Source organism: Belonocnema kinseyi, chromosome 6, assembly GCF_010883055.1.
Source record: "Belonocnema kinseyi isolate 2016_QV_RU_SX_M_011 chromosome 6, B_treatae_v1, whole genome shotgun sequence".
Lineage (NCBI taxonomy): Eukaryota > Metazoa > Arthropoda > Insecta > Hymenoptera > Cynipidae > Belonocnema > Belonocnema kinseyi.
The window spans coordinates 23,581,741-23,602,052 of record NC_046662.1 but is presented as its reverse complement, the minus strand read 5'-3'; the positions used below and the strand labels follow the sequence as shown (position 1 = coordinate 23,602,052).

Below are 20,312 nucleotides of genomic sequence, written 5' to 3'. Positions count from 1 at the left end.
CAAAGTTTATTTGCTAAAATGTAATCTATACTCCAGAATTATTTTTATGATTATTTCTTGGTAGTTTGTTTGAGAACATTTTTTTAAAAGCCTGATTAAATGATCGATCGAATTTACTTAGTATTTAAATTAGGGAACTAAAAAGGACTGACCAAAAATAAAAGATAATACTAGAATTGTTTTTAATTTCTTTTTATTCAAATCAAACTATATATAAAGGATTAGTAATATTTAAATCCTGAAACATGTTTTATTTTGTATGTTTTAAAAGAGATTGATATCCAGATTTTAAAGATTTCGATAGGAAGATTGTCGTGAAATGCCCCTAGATAATAGATCTAGGGATATTTGCTTCCCATTTTTTTCATAAACAACCTAACCTCTTTTTTGGCATTTAATGATTTATTCGACACATGTGTTTTTAATGTTTTGATCGGGTTTTCATAGTTTTTATATATAAAAATAAGGTGAAGTGTTAAAATACAGAATGACAATTACCGAGGAATCGCTCGCTGGTTTCAGAAGTAAGTGAATTTTATTTTACATACAAAATTACAGCTTGCGGCAGAAAAGATAACCTAAAACTTTCAGCGATCTCAAAATGCTTTAAATCCATGAAATTAAAGGATTAAATGCTTTTTTGTTTTGTTTTAATTTTATTGGTGAAATATTTTAATATACTTTTAAAGACTTTTACTTATTTTTATATCCGATCAGATGAATTCAGTTTTTTTACCATTTTCAAATTTCCTTATAATTTTAATTAATTTCACGACTTTGTATATCAAGAAGAAATGACTTCAAATCCTTTAAATTTCAAAGCGATTGAATTCTGAAGCTTTCGGAATCGAAAGTGCTGTTTATGTTCGAAAAGAGTGCTCATTGAAAAAGTACATTCATAATAATAAAAAGCGAATAATAATTTGAACTGAGTCTTTAAATCCAACAAAAAGTCAAAAGTTAATAAAATAATTTCGGAATTTCAAAGCTCGTGGATTCGATAGAAAATTAATTGTATGACCTACCCCTTCAAACGAATTTAAATTTGAAGGAATATATAAAAAATGTGAATCATAGAAATTCAAAATTTGTTAATGAATTTATTTAAATTAATATAATCATACAATTATAAATGTGTAATTAAATTGAACAAATAGTACAAAATTAATAGAAAAATGTATAAATTTTAAAGATGACTGGATTTGATAGGAAATCAATTTTAAGCCCAAGAATCTCAAAATAATTTAAATTTAGAGGAAAAAATAAAACAATTTTTAATGAATTAAAAGCCCTTAAATCGAACAAAAAGTCCATAGCTTATAGAATAATTTCGAAACTGCAAAGCTCTTGTATTGGATAGGAAATAAATGTTAATGTCTGAAATTTCAAAATAATTTAAATTTGAAGGAAGAAATAAAAATTTGAATTCTAGAAATTAAAATTTTTTCAATAAACTGAAAGCCGTTGAATCAAGCAAAGGCTTAAAGGAGTAGTTTCGAAATTTTAAAGCTCTTGACTTTAATACAAAATTAATTGTAAGGCCTGTAATTTCAAAATAATTTGAATTTGAATCTAAAATTAAATTAAAAAGTCTAAAATTAATAGAATAATTTCGAAATTTCAAAGCTCTCGGGTTTGACAAGAACTTAATGTTATGGCCTAATAGAATTTAAATCTGAAGAAAGAAATTAACCATTAGAATCCTAAAAATTCCAAAATTTGCAATAAATTAAAAACCCTTGAATCAAAAAAAAAATCCAAAGTTAACAGAACAATTTGCAAGTTTCAAAGCTCTTGCTTTTGACAGAAATTAAATTTTGGTAAATAACATTTCAAGGGATTTTAAATTTAAAGAAATAAATAACCAATTTTAATTCAAGAAATTCAAAATTAAATTAAAGAAAAAGTTCAGCCTTAATAGAATAATTTTGAAGTTTCTAAGTTCTTGGGTTAGTTAGAAAATAAATTATTGTAAGGCCTAGTATTTCAAAGGTTCTTAAATATAAAGTAATAAATAACCAATTTTAGTTCTAGAAATTCAGAATTAAATTAAAGAAAAAGTTCAAGCTTAATAGAATAATTTCGAAGTTTTTAAGCTCTTGGGTTTTATAAGAAATAAATTTTGAGGTCTATAATTTAAATCTTAAAAAAGAAAATAACAATTAGAATCCTACAAATTCGAAATTTTGCAATAAATTGAAAACTACACGAATAAAAAAAATATATGTATTAAGATATTAAAAATTAAAATCCTAGAAATTCCAAATTTTTCAATAAATGAAAAAGCTTCAAATCAAACAAAAATCCCATAATTAATAGAATTTCCAAATTTCAAATCTCTTGGGATTGATAGGATTAGAATTTAAATTTGACGGATTCACAATTTAAATTCTGGAAATGCAAAATTAAATTAAACAAAAAGTTCTAAATTAATAGAATAATTTTCAAATTTTAAAGCTATTAGGTTTGTTAGAAAACAAAGATTTAGGCCTAGAATTACAAAAGATTTTAAATTTGAAGGAGAAAATTAATCATTTCAATTCAAGAAATTCAAAGTTTAATCAAACAAATAGTCAAAACTTAATAGAATATTTTTTTTTATTTTCAAAACTCTTAGGTTTGATAGAAAATAAATGTTAAGGACTAGAATTTCCAAAGAATTTAAATTATAAAAAAGAAATAAAAAATTTTAATTTTATAAATTCAAAGATTTTACAGAAACTAAGAGCCTCCAAATCTAACGAAAAGTCCATAGTTAATTGAATATATTTTGGAAATTTCAAAACTCTTGGGTTTGATAGGAAATAAATGTTAAGCCTGCAATTTCAAAAGAATTTAAATTTGAAGGAAGAAATCAACATTTTTATACTAGAAATTTCAAATCGTTCAATGAATTGAAAGCCCTTAAGTCAAGAATAATGTCCAAATTTAATTCAGTATAATTTCGAAATTTTAAAGCTTTTGGCTTTAAAATAAAATATATTTCAAGGCCTTTCTTTTCAGAAGAATTTAAATTCGAAGGAAGAAATAAAAACTTGCTCTTTGATTTGATAGGAAATAAATGTTAAGTCCTAAAATTTCAAAAGAATTTAATTTTGAATGTAGAAATTAGCAATTTGAATCCTAGAAATTCAAAAAATGTAAATCAATTGAAATTCTTTAAATACAAAAGTCCAAAGTTTATCAAATAATTTCGAAATTTCAAATCTCTTGGATTTTTAAGAAAAAAATGTTTATGCCTAGAATTTAAGTAGAATTTAAATTTGAATAAAGAAATTAAGACTTTGAATCTCAGAAATTCAAATTTTTCAATAAATTAAATAATCTTTAAAATTCGAAGGAATAAAAATTTAACGGTATAACTATGAGAAACTTGCAAAAAAGTTATTGTTTTATTAAATTAACATTCTTGCCGGTAATAAAATTACTTCAGGTAATTTCTATAAAGTTCATTCTCAAGAAATTAATCCTACATCACAAAATTTTTTTAGTAATAGCATTTAATTTGACTTTTTTTAAAAGGTAGAAATGAATGTTTCTATTAGTTTAATTCTCATTATACTAAAATAATCTGATTATTATTGAAACCTCTTTTAGCATTATGGCTGCGTTACGAAGCAGGAGGTTCAGATCGAAACCAATTGTTCATAAAAGAACACTCAGGGAGAAATCAAGCTGCTGAATATCCAAGAGGACGAACGTTATTCGTAGTAAATATTCCACCTTATGCAACTGAAGATTCAGTGAAACATGCATTCAGCAAAAAGTGCGGACCTGTTAAAACCGTCACTTTTGCGACGAGTCCTGGAAACCCAGAGAAATTTACATACGTCGTTTTCGAAAAAGAATCGAGTTTAGACAAAGCACTTTCGCTATCAAAAGAAACAATTTTGAATCTTAGTTCCTCAGACAATCCTCTCTTTACTGGCTTAAAGAGTAAGTTTTAATTTTAAGAATTACAACAACAAAAATTATTTTTCAGTCAAAATTATATTTATTCGTTTAAAGTTAAGAACGTTCAAATGAATGAAATCTTTCTTCGCAGATTTATTTTATCAACAAATATTGTTTCAACTGCAATTAAAATAATGCATTCGAAGTCTATTTTGTAATTTGTCATTTCAGGGTGGTTGCTGGATCGGGAAATGACAGTGAATTTATTTTTGACCGGAAATTTTAGAAAAAAATCTGTCCAACTTTGATTTCAATCGCATTAATTAAATTTTTATCCTTTTCAATTATGATATCATTCAGTTTAGAATACGTGTTTCGAAAATCTTTTACTTTAATAATTTTTCATTTTATTTTTTAACTTCCATTTTAATTGAAAGAATTTCAAACTGCAGTTTTAAAGGCTAATTAGATTAAAAATTAGAAGCGTTTGAAAATCGAGGATTTTTGATTAAAAATATTCTTAGTTGATGAACTGTGAATGTAAATTAATTCATGATTTTTTAAAATTGAACTGTACTTCGAGATTTAAAAAGTGAATAATAATTGATTTTACAAGAAAACTCGGAATCAGTTCACAATTGAAGAATTTCCAGATTTCAACGTTAAAAATTAAATTGTGTAAATTGAAACGTTTTATTAGTTAGGCTAAAATATTACATTTTTAAACAATTGTATTTGAATTTTTTAATTAAGGAAAAGAACAATGACTTAATATCTGACTGTTTATTTAAAATCAGTAATTATAAATTCAATATTCAAAACTAAAAAAAACTAAACTTTTAACGTAACAAATTTTAACTGTTCTCTTAAAAAAATGTAATTTGTAAGTCAAATTATATAATTTTGTTGTATAAATAGTAATTTAACACTATTAATTTAAATCGACAATATTCGATTAATCCTAGCAAAATGTTAGCGCTAACAGTCCACGGCCTAATTTAAAACCAAATATAGATTTTGGCAGATTTCGAAAAAAAAATTTGCTGGGAAAATTGAAAATAAAATTTGACTTTGACAAATTAATTTTAAAAGAATGTTTAAAAATGTTTAGAAAGATTGATAAAATTATCAAAAATAAATGTGGAAGATTTTAAGGAATTTTTTTAATTGAAAGGATAAGAAAAAATTATTAGGAAAATTTTTTAGGAAAAAATCGAATCATTTTTAAAGATGTTTAGAAGTTCTGAAAATATCAAAAAAATTATGAAAATTTTGAAAAAATGTAAAGCAACATGTAAATTTTTGAAAAATTTAGAAATATTTTAAGGATTTTTATACTATTTAAAATAAATAGTCGTTTTAATTTTAATTTAAGAAGTGTCTAGTTTATAAAAAAAGTAATCTTTAAATTTTTAATGTTTCTAGATTGATCTTTCAATTTTGAGCATTCAAAGTGATAACATGGATTTATATTTTTAGAACTGAATGTGAATTGTTAAACTCTACAATTTATCAATATTTGGTATTGAACAGTTTGAACTGCATTTAATTTTAAATTGTTCAGTTGAAAAATGTTAGTAGCTTCTATGTTATACGTGTAAATTATTGGGCATTTAAATGCAAAATGTTGAATTAAAAAACTTTTAAATTTCAGTTTTTATCACTTAAATAGAAAATTTGTTGACTAGATTTCTATCTTTTAAATTTAATGGACCGTAAACAATTTTTTCGAACCGGAAATTACCAGGAATTTTTTTCTTTAATTAAAACGGCCACCCTGCATTTGCAATATAATTTGAATCAATATTTCTGTGCTATTTCTAGTTTACAAAGCCATCCGTAAATTCATTCTAGATAAATTTAGCAATGTATTTTTATTTATAAATGATTTTTCTAGAATGGTGTAAAGAATACAATGAATCCATATGCGACGAAACAGCCACGAAGAAGCAAATAGAGCAGTACATGGAAAAGTATGATCAACGAATCGCAGAACGTCTAGAAAGAGAAAAGGCAGCCGAGGAAGGAGACGCAGATGGTTGGATCCAGGTTACGGGCAGAAAAAAGCGAGGAGAATTCGCACTTGCTCGAAAAGAATCCACAATAAACAAACTGCAAAACAAATTGGAAACCAGTATTCGGAAAAAGCAGCTGCGCAACTTCTACTCATTCCAAATTCGCGAGGCCAAAAAGCAAAGTGAGTATTTCCCTATTTTTTAATGAACTTCTTTTTTTTCTGTCTTACACCTTGCAATGATTAAATTGATATTTTCAGACTTGGCAGAGCTTCGCAAGAAATTCGAACTCGACAAGAAAAAGTTGCTGCAGATGAAACAAACTCGGACATTTAAACCTTTCTGAAGTTGTTGAGTACTTTGTTGAGAAAATCATGGAAATGTTAAAAATTACTTTTAAGAAATTATAAGAATATTTTTAAACTCAAGGATCTTTTTTTGTAAACTTATAATATACAAATATACAAATAATCTAATATACAGGTAGTTTCTTAAACAGCTTTTGTCGAGTAAGTCTGCAATGTCCATTCGATCAAAAAATGCTGATAGGATAAAGATTGCAGGAGCAATAATAATTCCTCTGTAACGAAAAAATTGATTATAAGATTTTTTTATGGGGCCTGATGGGGCCGTGCATAAATTATATAATGTATTTTAGAAGGGCGAATCATTAAAAAACAAAATTTTATCAACTTGTTACAAAATTACAATATTTAGACGAAAGATGAACTACTTTGTAGACAATCCATATTTTTTTTGGTTGGAGATTCAGAATTTTAGTTAAAAATTAATTTTTTTGACGAAAATTGAAGTATGGTGTTAAATATTTTTTGTTTTCTTTGGTTTATAATTTAGCTATTCCATTTTATGTTAAAAATTCAGTTTTTTTGTGTGTAGAAAGTTAGTCTTTTTGGTAGAAAATATAACTTGAATTTTTTGGGGTAAAAAACGCAATTGTTTGTTTAAAAATTAATCTGTTTCAGTTGAGGATTCAAGTTTGTATGTTGATAAAAATATTTTTTAGATGAAACATTAACTAAAATTTGCCGTTGAAAATTCATCTTTCTGGGTTGAAAGTTCAACTACTTTGTTGAAAATTCGTTCTTTGTTTGTTAAAAATGAATTTTTTTACTGAAAATTAAACAATTTGGTTGAGAAATCAATGTAGAAAATTTGTCCTTTGCGGTAAATCTTTTTGGTTGAAAATGTAACTATTTAGTTGAAACTTTAACTGTTTTTAAGAAACCTTGTTTCTTTTCTTGAAATTTCAACATTTTGGATTAAATTGTTTTGTAGAAAATTAGCTTTTTGTAAATAAAAATTTAACTATTGTATTCTTGGTAAAAAATTCATATTTTTTAGTTTAAATATTCAAATGTTTGGTTGAAAATTAATTTTTGTTGTTGAAAATTCGTCTTTTTCGTTAAAAAATAATCTTCTTAGTTGGAAATTCAACAATTCAGTAAAAATTTGATATATTTTGTGGAAAACTCGTCTTTTTCGGTATTAAACTAATATTATTAGTTGTAAATTCATCTTTTTCGTTGAAAATTCAACTATATTCAATTCGGTGAAATTTCGTTTTTTTCTTTGTAGAAAATCAATGTTCTTGGTCGAAAATTGATCTTTTTGGTTAGAAATTGGACTATTTAGTTGAAACTTTTGCTGTTTTTAAGAAAGCTCATCTTTTTTGTTGAAAATTCAGAATTTTGGATGAAAATACAACTGTCACGTAGAAAAACTCGTCTTGTTAACTGGAAAATTCAACAATTTAGTAGAATAATCATTTATTTGGTAGAAAGTTGAACTATTTTGTAGAAAATTAGTTTTTTGTTTTGTTTAAGATTATTTTTGTAATAAAAATTTAACTATTGTACTCTTTGTAAAAAAAATTGATGTTAGTTTAAAAATTCAACTGTTCGGTTGAAAATTAATTTTTTTGTTGAAAATTCTTTTTCGTTAGAAAATAAACTTCTTAGTTGGAAATTCAACAATTCAGTAAAAATTGATATATTTGGCCGAAAACTCGTCTTTTTCGGTAGTAAACTAATTTTATTAGTTGAAAATTCATCTATTTAGTTGAAAATTCAACTATATGGTTCAAAATCTATTTAATTTGGCGAAAATTCATTTTTTTTTCTTTGTAGAAAATCAATTTTCTTGGTTGAAAATTGAACTTTTTGGTTAAAAATTGAACTATTTAGTTGAAAATTTATCTGTTTTTAAAAAAGCTCGTCTTTTTGTTGATAAAAATTCAACTGTTTAGTAGAAAAGTCACCTTCTTGACTGGCAAATTCAACAATTTAGTAGAATATTCATCTAGTTTGGTAGAAAATTAGTTTTTTTGTTTGTTTTGTTTAAGATTATTTTTTGTAACAAAAATGTAACTACTGTATTCTTGGTAAAAAATTGATCATTTTTAGTTTAAAAATTCTGTTTCGTAACAAAATTTATGTACTTTGTTGAAAATTCGTCTTTTTTCTTAGAAAATTAATCTTCTTAGCTAAAAATTAAACTATTTGGTTAAAAATAGATTTATTATTTGGAAAATTCATCTTTTTCGGTAGAAAATTAATGTTCTAGATTCAAAATTCAACGATTTATTAAAAAGTTCACCTATTTGATAAAAAGTTAAACTGTTTTGTAGAAAATTTTATTTTTTTAAGATTAATTTTTTCAAATACATATTTAACTATTGTATTCTTGTTAAAAAATCGATCTTTTTAGTTTAAACATTCAACTGTTTGGTTGAAAATTTATTTTTTGTTAGAAAATTAATCTTCTCGGTAGAAAATTCTACTATTTAGTTGAAACTTTAAGTATTTTCTAGAAAGATCGTATTTTTAGCTTAGAAATTCAACATTTTGGATGATATTTTTGTCTTTATTAACTGGTCAAACATTCTTTCTTGGTTGAAAATTCAACTCTTTGAAAATTAGCTTTTTCATTGGAAAATTCATCTTTTTTGGTACGCGGTTACAAATTCCAGAAAAGGATTACGTAATTTATGAACGGTCCCCACAGTTTAATGCCTAAGAGAAGAGATTTATGAATACTTACGCTTATTTCCATATATACAATTTGCAGACATAGCTGAACTAACAGCTTGCGCCAATCTTTCCATCGCAAGGTCGCGAGAAGTTGGTTCAATGTTGCTAAAAGATTGTAAAACCAGAGTCAGGGCTCGGGTCGTTGCTGCTAAATGTTGTGCGGAAATTGCGTGCTTATTGCTTCCGCTGCTTTTTAGCCTTAATACTGAATCCATAAGCAAATGTTGAATTTTCGAGTAGAGTTTCTGTTCGTCTTCGTTTTGTGTTGAGCCTTCTGCAGCAGTTCGCACTGGACTGAGAATACACCATCTAAAAAAGTAGGTTTAAACATTTTTAGGATTCAATTAATCTGAAACCTGTTCAGGCCCTCTAAGGATTCTTTGGAAACTTTTTATTTTTTTAAATCCCTTAAAATCCGTTGAAATTCTTTAAGAAACTTTAAAATCGGCCAGATTCTTTATAAATGCCTCGAAAACTTGTAAATCCCTTGAAATTTTCTGAAATCCCACGAAATTCTTTGGAACGCTTTAAAAATTCTAAAATATCTTTAAATTTCTTGAAATCTTTTAAAATACTCTAAACTCTTTAAGCTCCTTTGAAATTCCTTGACATTCAATCTGTAAAATCAATTGAAATCTTTTAAAAACACTTAAGTTCTATTTCTTGTTTTTTATAATCTTACAAAATCCTTTAAATCCTCATGACATTCCTTGGAATCCTTTAAAACACATACATTATATTCTTTTAAATTCTTTGATATCAAATTACTTTTTTTGAATCTATAGTCCTGTGAGATCTTATAAAATCGCGTATGTCTCGTAAAATAACTTGAAATGCTTTAAAATGATGTAAAACTATTTTGAAATTTGTAATATTTTTTTTTAAATTTTCATCAACAATTTTGAAAAGGATAAAATACTTTTAAATCGGATTAAACTTTTTGAAATATCTTAAAATCTCCTGAAATCTATTGAGATTCTCTAAAAATGGAGCAAAAACTCGTCAATCCTTTTAAAACTCTTCAAATCCGTGGAAATCCCTAGAATTTGATCGAAATTTAAGTTAATGTATTTCGGCATAGCTTTATAAAATCTTTTAAAATGGTTTGAAATTCGACGAAATTCTTTAAAATCCTTGACAGAAATTGCGTTAATTCCTTGGAATATTTTAAAATACCCTGCGCTCTTCAAAATTCCTTAAAATCTCGTCAAACCCTTGGTGATTCCACTAAAATCACGGAAAATTCTATAAAATCTCTAATATCCTTCGTAATTTCTTGAAAAATGATTAAATATTTTAAATCCATTGAAATCTACTAAAAACTGTTGAAATTCTTTGAAATCCCTGGAAAAATCTCAACTTTGTTCCTAAACCCTTCAAATCTATAGAAATTCCATTCAAATCCTTTGAAATCTCCTGAATTTTAGTAAATGCCGTCAAAATATCTTTAATTTATTTATTCTTCTGATGTTTTACGAAAATGTTTGAAATGCCTTAGAAATTTTCATCTCTTGTAATTTCTTATAATCCTACAAAATTCTTTAATATCTCTTCAAATTCCTCAGAATCTTTTAAAATACATACATTATGTTCTTTAAAATCTTTTTAGATTTTTTAAATCCCTTGAATCTTGCGAAATCCCTAGAAAATCTTTGAAATCCTTGAAATCTCGGAAATTAAAAAAAATCCTTTACATCTTTGAAATCTCTTTAAATTTTTTGTAATCATTTAAAATACCCTAAGTTTTTCAACTCTTTAAATTTGATTGAAATCACAAAGTAGTATAAGGAGACACCAGTATTTCATATACAAATTTAGAATTTTCAAATTTTGAAATTTATTTCAAACAAAAAAAATGTCTTATACCATAAAAGAAGAATTTTTAACAAAATACTGGAATTTTCAACAAAATAATTGATTTTTTAACATAAAAGTTCAATCTAAATTATTGAATCTTCAAGCCAAAAGACTAATTTTCTTTACAAAAATTGAATTTTCAATTAAAAAATATAACTTTTCAGCAAAAAATTCATTTTTCACGAAACTGATGCAATTTTACCCAACAAAAATGGAATTACAAACTAAATAATGATTTTCACTAAAAAGGGCGAATTTTCAACTGAAAAATATTAAACTTAAAAAAATGTGAGTGACATGTTATGTTAAGAAATTAATTTTAAACCAAAAAAAGTACTTCCCACTAGACAGATAAATTTCTAACCATACATAATCCTTTAATCAAGAAAAATTTTTTTCATTTTATTTGAAAAAAAAATTTCTTCTATAATAGATAAAGTTTTAAATAAAAATGATAAATTTTCAAAAAACAGTTGAATTTTTTGTTGAAAAAGATTTTAGTCGAGCTGTCAGGATTAAAATATGAATTTTTAAACAAGAAATAATTCTCTAGGAAAAAAAGTGAGTTTTCAATCCAAAAAGACGAATATTTAGCTCAAAAAGGATGAATTTTTAACAAAATAGTTGAATTCTCTACCAAATAATTGCATTTCTTTCCAAAAAATATTTAATTTTGTACTAGAACAGATGAATTTGTAATAAAAATGTCAAATTTTTTGATAACTGAAACTTTCATCCAGAAAATATTTTAGTTTATTTTTTAACAGCAAAATATAAATTTTCAACAAAAAGTAAATTTTCGACAAAATAGTGAAATTTTCTAGAAATTAGAATTTTCAACCAAGAAGTATGACTTTTTAACAACAAAAATTAATTTCCAACCAAACAGTTGCATTTTTATCGAAGAAAGAAGTAATTTCTTCTTAAGCAGGTGTTGTTAAAGCAGGCAAATTGTTCAATTTTAATCCAAAGAAGATTCCAGTTCACTTTTTAACACCAAAATAAGAATTATAAACAATTTATAAACAAAATTGATGTCTTTTAGAGAAAATTATGAAAATTTTAACCAAATAATAAAATTTATAACTAAAAGGATAATCTTCAGAAGAAATTTGTTGCGAATTTTCAAAATTCTAATCTGAAAATATTAACGTTTTTAACTTGTTATATTTAAAAAATTTTAATATTAAATTATTCAGATTCGAGATTCTTTAATTCAAAATAAGGTTCTTCAATTTTAAACGCTTTGAATTATAATTAAATGATACAATCTCAACTATTTTCTAATCAAATTATCCATTAAAAAAGAATTAGAATCTGAAATTCGTGATTCTTATATTAAAAATAAAATTGTTTCATTTTGTAAGCTTTATATAAGAAATTATACCATTTCAAAACGTTTCTTATTAGATTGTCTAATTTTTGAAATTTAATTTAAATGTGTACAATTTCTAACGTTTTTAATTACAAATAATACCATTTGCATAACTTTTATTTCAACGTTTTTTCGCAAGAGGCGCTACGAACGATGCCAACTAAATCCAAATCTATGCGTCCAAATTTTTCAAAAGCAGTAATTGTGATTGAAATTTCTAAAATCTATTAACACCTTGGAAATTTAAAAAAATCGCATATGTCCATACAATCTAATATTTCTTCAAAAATGTTGACAACTTTAAAATCATATGAAATCTGATGAAACTTCTTGAAATCTCCTAAAATCCCTTAAAAGCCTTTTGAAATCTAATAAAAACCCTTGAATTATGTTGAAATCCCTGGAAAAATTTTAATTTGTTTAAAACTCTTGAAATGCATAGGAATTGCTCTTAATATTTTTGAAATTCTCTGAATTTCTAAATATTGTAAAATTCCTGAAAATCCTTGAAATTGAGTAAATACCATATAAATTCCTTAAAACTTTCAAAATATTTTAAATGTCTTGAAATCTGAAATCTTTTAAAATTATTTGAAAAATGTTTAAATCTTCGAAATCGTCTGAGACCCCATAAAATCTCATGAAATCCCTGAAAATTTTATTTCATTTCATTTACTCGTCCCTAAAGTTCTCTAGAAATTCTTGGAAATTAACTAAAATACGTTGAAATCTTGGAAATCCTTTGATACTCTTACAAAATATCTTGAAAATTTTGTAAACCTTTAAACTCCTTGTAGATCCTATAAAATCGCGCAGATCTGTTAAAATCCCTTAAAATACTTTAACATCCCGTAAATTATCTTGAAATTTTTAATATCTTCTAAAATTTGTATAAAAAAAATGAAAAACATTGAAGTCCTCTGACATTAGATGAAAGTTCTTGAAATCTTTTCAATTCTCTGAAATCCCTTTTAATCTTTCAAAATACTGTAAAGGTTTTAGAACTATTTGAAATCTATTGAAATGTTTGAAATTTCGATTTTCGAGTTAACGGATCTTATCTTAGCTAATGAAGTAAAAAAAGTTCAAAAACATGTTTAAAGACCGGTTTAAGAAATAGTTGCCTAAGCTGTGATTGGAAAGAAATTAAGGGAAATTTTGTGATCTTTTCCAATTATTTCTGTAAATGCAATATAATTTACCTGATTTTCGTGCTTTTTTATATAAAATATGATTAACACATAATTCTGACATTATGTCTTCGGAGCCTCATCTTTTAACTGACCTCAGTTTTTAGCCAAATTCTTTTTAATTTATCGAAATAACTGGAAAATGTACAAAAATTCTCTTTAATATGAGTTGCATCTTCAAAAAAAAAGTCTCAACAGTGGCGTTAGTTCGAGGCTCGTTTTAGGACGAGTCTTCTAAACTTGTTAAAATAATACCTAAAAAGTCCGGCAATTGGAGTAATCGGCGTCATCGGAATTCCGCCGGTAGGTAATGCGGGATTATCCATAAGGGAAGTTAATAATAGACTAGGATTGTCATTAATCCACTCTCCAATTAATCTAAGAACCTCTGTAGGTGGATTTTTATCTTTGTAAACTTCGCCAATCGCTGTTAGGAGATTAGCAGTAAAATGTGGTGTGAGAATTGGGAGTTGTTGGAGCCTGTCGACGGATTTCGAAGTCAGAACGAAATAATCGTTCAGAATGTGTCTTGCCAATCCTACACTTTCTTGAGAAGTTGATCCCAGTTGTTGCATCCAAATTCCCGCAGCGTTGAGAACTGCTTTATTGTGAATTGTGATCGCTAAGGAGACCAGGTTTCCTAAGATTTTGTACCTAGGGCTCCCTGCTGGGTATAGCGATAAAAATAAAGCGTTTCGAACTGCTGGAATTCCACCTGGACTTTGAAAAAAATCGCTCTGCACTTCTATTAATTGCAATTCTTGTATCGCTGCCGGCACGTTTCGCTTTCTTCGTCTCTCGATTTCCCCAAAGACAAACTCTGACATCAAATCGATCTGGAGTTCCATTTGTTTTCCAGGACGAGTGCACAACTTTTCTGGAGAGAATAAGGATTCTGGTTGAATTTGAATAATTTAAGAAAAAGATATAGCATTAATATGAATATTGTATACCTACGCTAACGTGAACTCATCATTTATTGTATAAATAAATTCAGTTCAGGAAAATTAATATTTTAACTATCAAAATTAAATAAATGGCGAATGCAAATAACTGCAATTGAAAACATTTGAATTTAGAATTTAAACGTTAAACATTTTGTCGTTTCAAATCTAAATTTTTCAAAATTATATGTGTGTCAATTAAAACTATGGCTAAATAATTCTAAAATAGAAAAGGTTAAAATTGGAATAATGTCATGTTAACAAAATTCACAATTATTTGGTTTTAATTTAAATAATTCGAAACTGTATAAATTTGGATTTAGAATCTAAATGTTTAACTTTTTAATTTTTAATTTTGCAAGATTGTACAATTTTAAATTAAAATCCTTTATAGGATTGATCAAATTTGTATAATTAAAAAAATAAAGCCTTTTCAGACTTGACCTTTAATAATTTCAATCAAACTTTATAAATGAGAGAATTATAAATTAAAGTAGCGTTTAAAATTTAGGAATTAATCATTATGTTCAATTCGAATATATTTTGATGAAAATGTCATGTGTTTGGAAAAACTCAATTAAAATGCTTTAAAACTCGAAACCATTTGAGTGAACTTTTACAAATATTAAGAAAACTTTAATGTTTGGATTTGCACAATTTTCAAATCTTTTAAAAAAATTTAATTTTATTAAAATAAAATGAACTAAAATTAAGTAAAATAAACCTATAATCTTAAAATTTTTATAGCGAGCAATTTTGAATGTTAAATTAAGAAAAAACTTTACGTCACATACAATTTTCAGAACCATCGAAATAATGATTTAAGTATTTGAAAATATCTCAATTATTGTTATAAAATGTAGATACTGTAACGATTTAGGAGATGTACTTTTAAAGGCTGTTAAAAAATGTTGAAAAATTCTAATTTTAATTTTTGTGTTCGTTAAATTTCTAAAAAAGTAAAGTTCTTTTAACGACAAATGTAAAAGATGATATTTCAACCAAAAGAAGATGAATTTTCAACAAAATTGTTAAATTTTCAACAAAATAATTACATTTTTAACCAAAAAGATAAACAAAATACACGAATTTTAAACTAAACAGTTAGATTTTTAACTAAAAATTTTCAACAAAACATGATTTTTTAACTTAATAGTTGAATTTCCAACTAAAAAATATACATTTTCAACAAAATAGGTAAATTTTAAACCGAATAGATGTATTTTCAACTAAAGTGATTATTATTCAACGAAAAATGTATTTTTGAAAAACTAGTTCGACTTTCAACGAAAAAAGATGAATTCTCAACAAAAAATGTAATAGTTGTTCTTTCAACTACAAAAAATCATTTTCAACCGAAAGTGAAAAGGTTTAAATTTCGATGAAAACCAAAATAATTTTCAACCAAATGGTTAAATTTTACACCGAAGAGATGTATTTCAACTAACGCGATGAATATTTAACAACAAAAATTACTTTTTGGCAAAGCTGTACAACTTTCAACAAAAAAGATGAATTCTAAACCGAAAATGCAATATGTAATTTAATTTTCTACACAAAAAGACAATTTCCAACCAAAAATAATAATGTCTAAATAATATTGTCGAATTTTCATCAGAATAATCAAATTTTTAATTTAAAGAATTCATTTTCTACCAAAAAGGCGAATTTTCAACAAAACACATGAATGTTGAACCAAATAGTTGAATTTTCAACCAAAAACGATGTCTTTCTAGAAAAATTGTTGAATTTTCATAAACAGAAATAAATTCAATATTAATAAATATAATTAATTAATAAATATTATTATACTACCTTGAAAGTCCAGGTACCTCTATTTTTTTAAGGAAAAGCAATACGAATTTATATTGTTTTCTGAGAACTTAAAAACTAATAACTAAAATATAGTTTTGAAACTGTGGGTTGTCACTCCGACATTTTAAGAGAATTGAAGTAAAGCAAAAAATACTAAAAACTGAGAGTTCGAAATCTGTTATATTTTGTATTCAGAAATTCAAATGATTAAAATTAGCAAAAAATAATAAAAGTGAATTACTAAAAAGTGGCTAAAGGACGTTTTGACGATGAAAATAACACAAAATAATCAAGAAATATGCAATTAGCTCAAAAAGCCGCTTTTCCAGAAAAAAATCCTAACCTTCAAAATCACAAAAGCATGTTTTAAATTGAAAATTGTACTCACCAATCTGATACAAAGCATCCCTCGCACACAACGGAAAATCTAGTTTTCTCAAAGATTGTTTTATATCACTTCCAGCCATTCCTCATCTATTTTTCTCTTTTTTTGTGCCTTTTTTACAAAATATTTGACAGATTCCAAAAACACGAACGTTGGCGCAAGCGCCAATTATTCTACAACTGTTGGCATACCTGACGATATAATAAACAACTTTCTCTAGAAACTGAAAAGTATTCCCTTTTATTTGAAGTTTACATCTATAAAAAAGAAAATGGAGACTCAAAACGAATTGCTAGTCCTAAAAGAAGCAAAAATTAATTTCTAAAAATTTATATTTTACCCCAAATTTCAAATTTATCAATGTTTTACTTCCGAGACAACTTCACTTTACAAACGATGTTTTTTTTACTTTTACTGGATGACGGTTGGCGACTTGTATCCGAAGTGAGTTGTTCGGTTGTTCACTTCAAACGGATCGTAGCAAAGATGGACTCTTAAGAAATTTTTATAAAAAAGTATCAGTTTCTGACTTTATGCCCGGATTGTGGCCTTTGTGTCTCGGTGGAAGCTATTTTTTTATGCGTAGAATTGTGCTGTGAATGATGATCATCCAGGAACCCGTACAGGTATTCAAAAAAACCTTATTTTCAAGCAAGTGTGACGTGCAGCTTTGTCCTCTGGCAAATTCGCGATCGCTGATATTGACATGCAAGATTCAAACTCTGGTTATTCTCTATTTACGTAATGACGAAATCCCACATTTCTCGAAGGCTTACCTCTTGATCGAGTCATTTCGAAATTTTTTGCAATAAAAAAAAATGAGGTCCAATTCAACCCCCATTCTTTGATATCGTTTTATGGAACATTCGTAAATCGTATGGGGGTCTATAAATAAACTGAGATGCGGATTTTCCGACATTTCACCATATGCGTTGTTTACATTAATTTCCTTGTGATTTTGTGTTTATAAATAAGAGTACGAGTTTTTTAAATTCTACAAAAATATTGATTCAATTTATGCCAATTTATGCCTAATTTATTGCTCCTTTATTCCGTACCTTAAAGCTAATTTAGTTTCTAGTCTAGTAATAAAAAGATTTATCATATAAAAGCAGTTAATTATTATAAGACTGAAGAGATTTATAATCTGGAAAAATTAGTTTTCTACTTTTTTTGTAGAGTCTACTGTAAAAAGACTGTAAATTGAGTTCAGATTTGGGTCACTGATTTGAGCACGACGCTTATTGTGAATTTTATATCAATGCATTTTGTTCTGTTTGTCGAATGATGATATATTTGCACACAATTAATTTCTGTGAAAGTTTTGATCGAATTTCGTGGAGGAATTTACTCTCATTTTTCGTATTGATTCCGCGAGATAATAGAAATGTCTAGGTTAAATTCATAGTTTTCATTTTGAGTGATAAGAAGTATAATTCTGATAGATAACAGCTTTAGAAAATGGAAATACTATTGCTATGTAATATTTAATTTGATTATCATACTTATATCTTTTAAGCATCTATATATAGTATTAAACTTTAAATCATTTTCTGGTTTGTTTACTTCACCATTTTTTGTATTTAAAAAAAGTTCTTTAAATATTTTTTGCTTTTCAGATTATTATACTTCTTATCTTGATGAATGATAATTGTGCTAGAAAACTTATATGGTTAATAAAAAATACCTATTTCTTAAACTCATATAATGAAGTTTCTTTTATAAAATAAGAAAATCAATATTAATATTTACTGGGGAGATTGTATTGTCACTGAATAATACATTTCCTTGAGAATGTTGGTGTATGAAAACTCAGTATGTTTCTATTTCAAAATTAAAAATAATTAATAAACGATTTAAAAATTTTTAAATTAACTTTTTTAGACATGCAATTCATTAACGGAAACGACGGAACAGAAGACTACAACGTTTATAAACGAAAATAAATTTTTGATTTTTTTTCCGTATTTTGTGACACAAGGTGCAAATAATTAGTGAAAGAAATTTAGGAAATTTTATAGCTACGTTTATAAACTTTGCAAACGTCAGTCGCATAGGAAAAGGTTTTTTTAGTAGTTTTAGTAAATTTTAAATTTTACTTAGTGAGATTTTTGAAAAAAATTCACTTTTACGTTACTAATTTCTAATCACCAAAAACTCTGTTAATTTTAATTTCAAAATTATAAAAATGGATTGAAAAAAAAATTTTCAGAGTAAAAAATGTGTATACAAGGAATTAAACAGGAAGATTTTTTATCAAACGTATTTCAGTGTAAATGTTTTCATCAAATTTTCTTCGGTGAACAATTTTTTTAGATCATTTTAATAATTATTTAACTACAATGCATTGTGATAGTTACCTATTTTAATACAGTGTGATTTTAGAGGAAAATTTTATAATGTTAACAGAAAATTCATTACATATTTTAATGATTTTTTAAATTAAAATATTAAAAGTTGTATAAACCATATGTAATTAAATAATTTAACTACATTGGTCGTGATACATTTGTAATTTTCATAATGTGATTATTAAAAAAATTTTATTATTACTTTAGTATTTTTTGATGATTACAGATAACTCAGTACATTTCAATTTCAAAATTAAAGATCAGAAAAATTTGTTAAATCAAAAAATTTTCTAAATGAAAAATTTGTATGCAAGGAATGAAATAAAAAGTTTTTTATCAAACGTATTTTGCTATACAAAACTTTTAAAGAATTAAAAAAAACTGTTATATTTTTTGACAATTTATACTCGTACTACAGTGTAAATGTTTTCTTTAAATTTTCTTCGCTGAATATGTGTTGTATAATATTGAAATAATTATTAAATTAGGTACAATTTGTTTTCATAATTTCTTATTTTCAATGCAGTGAGATTTTGTAGATAATTTTTTTTATTACTCTTAACAGAAATAATTTCTAGTGATAACAGAAAATCCATTGCATATTATTATGAATTCTTTAACTACAATGTTTTTGATAAATTTTTATTTTTACTACAGTGTGTAATTTTTGAAAAAATTTTCTTTCACAATAATAAGTTTCAATAATGACAAAAAATTAAGTTTACTTCACTTTCAAAATTAAAAGTTATAAAATTTAAAAAAAAAACTAGAAAAAAAGTTTGGAATGAAAGTTTGTTATATAAGGAATTAAAATTTTGTGTTGATTAATGTTTTATCATCATTTGTATTCTTACTACAGTATAAATTTTTTCATAAAATGTTCTTCGATTAAGAAATTTTCTAATAAGAATATTTGAATTATTATTTGAGTAAAATGTTTTTGGTAATTTCGTATTTTTACGACAGTGGTTCTGAGAAAAAAATGTTTTACTTTCACATATGTAATAACTAATGGTAACAGAAAATTAATTATATTTTAACTTTAAAAAAATGTAATAACAAAATAAAAACGTTTGTAATTAAAAAGATTTCTTTTTCAAAATTGTCTACATCTACGACTGCAATGATTTTTGACAGCTTTGACGTTTTTTATGCTTAAATTAAAATATCAAATTACATAATTTGATACAATTTTACAACTACGATATTTACCAAGGAATAACAATTTTAATTGTAAATTTTCCTATCTTCAAGAAATTATGTAATTTTTACGTTTGAAGCAATTTTATTCAATTCAACTGACCCGAAAGTCAAAAATATACATACTCGACGAAATATTAACATTATCAGATTTACTGTTATTTCTGATTTTCCCCTTTTCCAGTGATTTGTTATATAAATTAAAGTAATAAGAAACTTACATACTTTCACAAAGT

At 25.4% G+C, this 20,312-nt stretch overlaps 3 protein-coding genes across 4 annotated transcripts in view; 2 read left to right on the top strand and 1 right to left on the bottom strand.

The window, feature by feature from the left end:
• The first annotated feature begins 370 nt into the window (after nucleotides 1–370).
• LOC117175695 (ribosomal RNA-processing protein 7 homolog A) lies at nucleotides 371–6,385 on the top strand. The gene is made up of 4 exons (XM_033365440.1): nucleotides 371–524; nucleotides 3,598–3,936; nucleotides 5,792–6,091; nucleotides 6,170–6,385. The coding sequence occupies exons 1-4, from the start codon at nucleotides 488–490 to the stop codon at nucleotides 6,253–6,255; spliced, it is 762 nt and encodes a 253-aa protein (XP_033221331.1). The 5' UTR covers nucleotides 371–487; the 3' UTR covers nucleotides 6,256–6,385.
• LOC117175693 (uncharacterized protein C7orf26 homolog) lies at nucleotides 6,325–16,769 on the bottom strand. The gene is made up of 4 exons (XM_033365436.1): nucleotides 16,529–16,769; nucleotides 13,637–14,258; nucleotides 8,970–9,268; nucleotides 6,325–6,489 (listed from the first exon to the last, which is right to left on the bottom strand). Exons 1-4 carry the CDS (start codon nucleotides 16,605–16,607, stop codon nucleotides 6,401–6,403), a joined length of 1,089 nt encoding a protein of 362 aa, XP_033221327.1. The 5' UTR covers nucleotides 16,608–16,769; the 3' UTR covers nucleotides 6,325–6,400.
• Nucleotides 16,770–16,978: 209 nt separating this feature from the next.
• Nucleotides 16,979–20,312, top strand: part of LOC117175691 (cell division cycle protein 27 homolog) — a 36,948-nt gene continuing 33,614 nt past the window's right edge. Inside the window, exon 1 of one of the 2 annotated variants that reach the window (XM_033365435.1) lies at nucleotides 16,979–17,151. In XM_033365435.1, the coding sequence (XP_033221326.1) occupies nucleotides 17,125–17,151 (27 nt within the window). In that variant the 5' untranslated portion in view covers nucleotides 16,979–17,124. The remainder of the gene's footprint in view (nucleotides 17,152–20,312) is intronic. The other variant, XM_033365434.1, reaches the window with a different exon arrangement.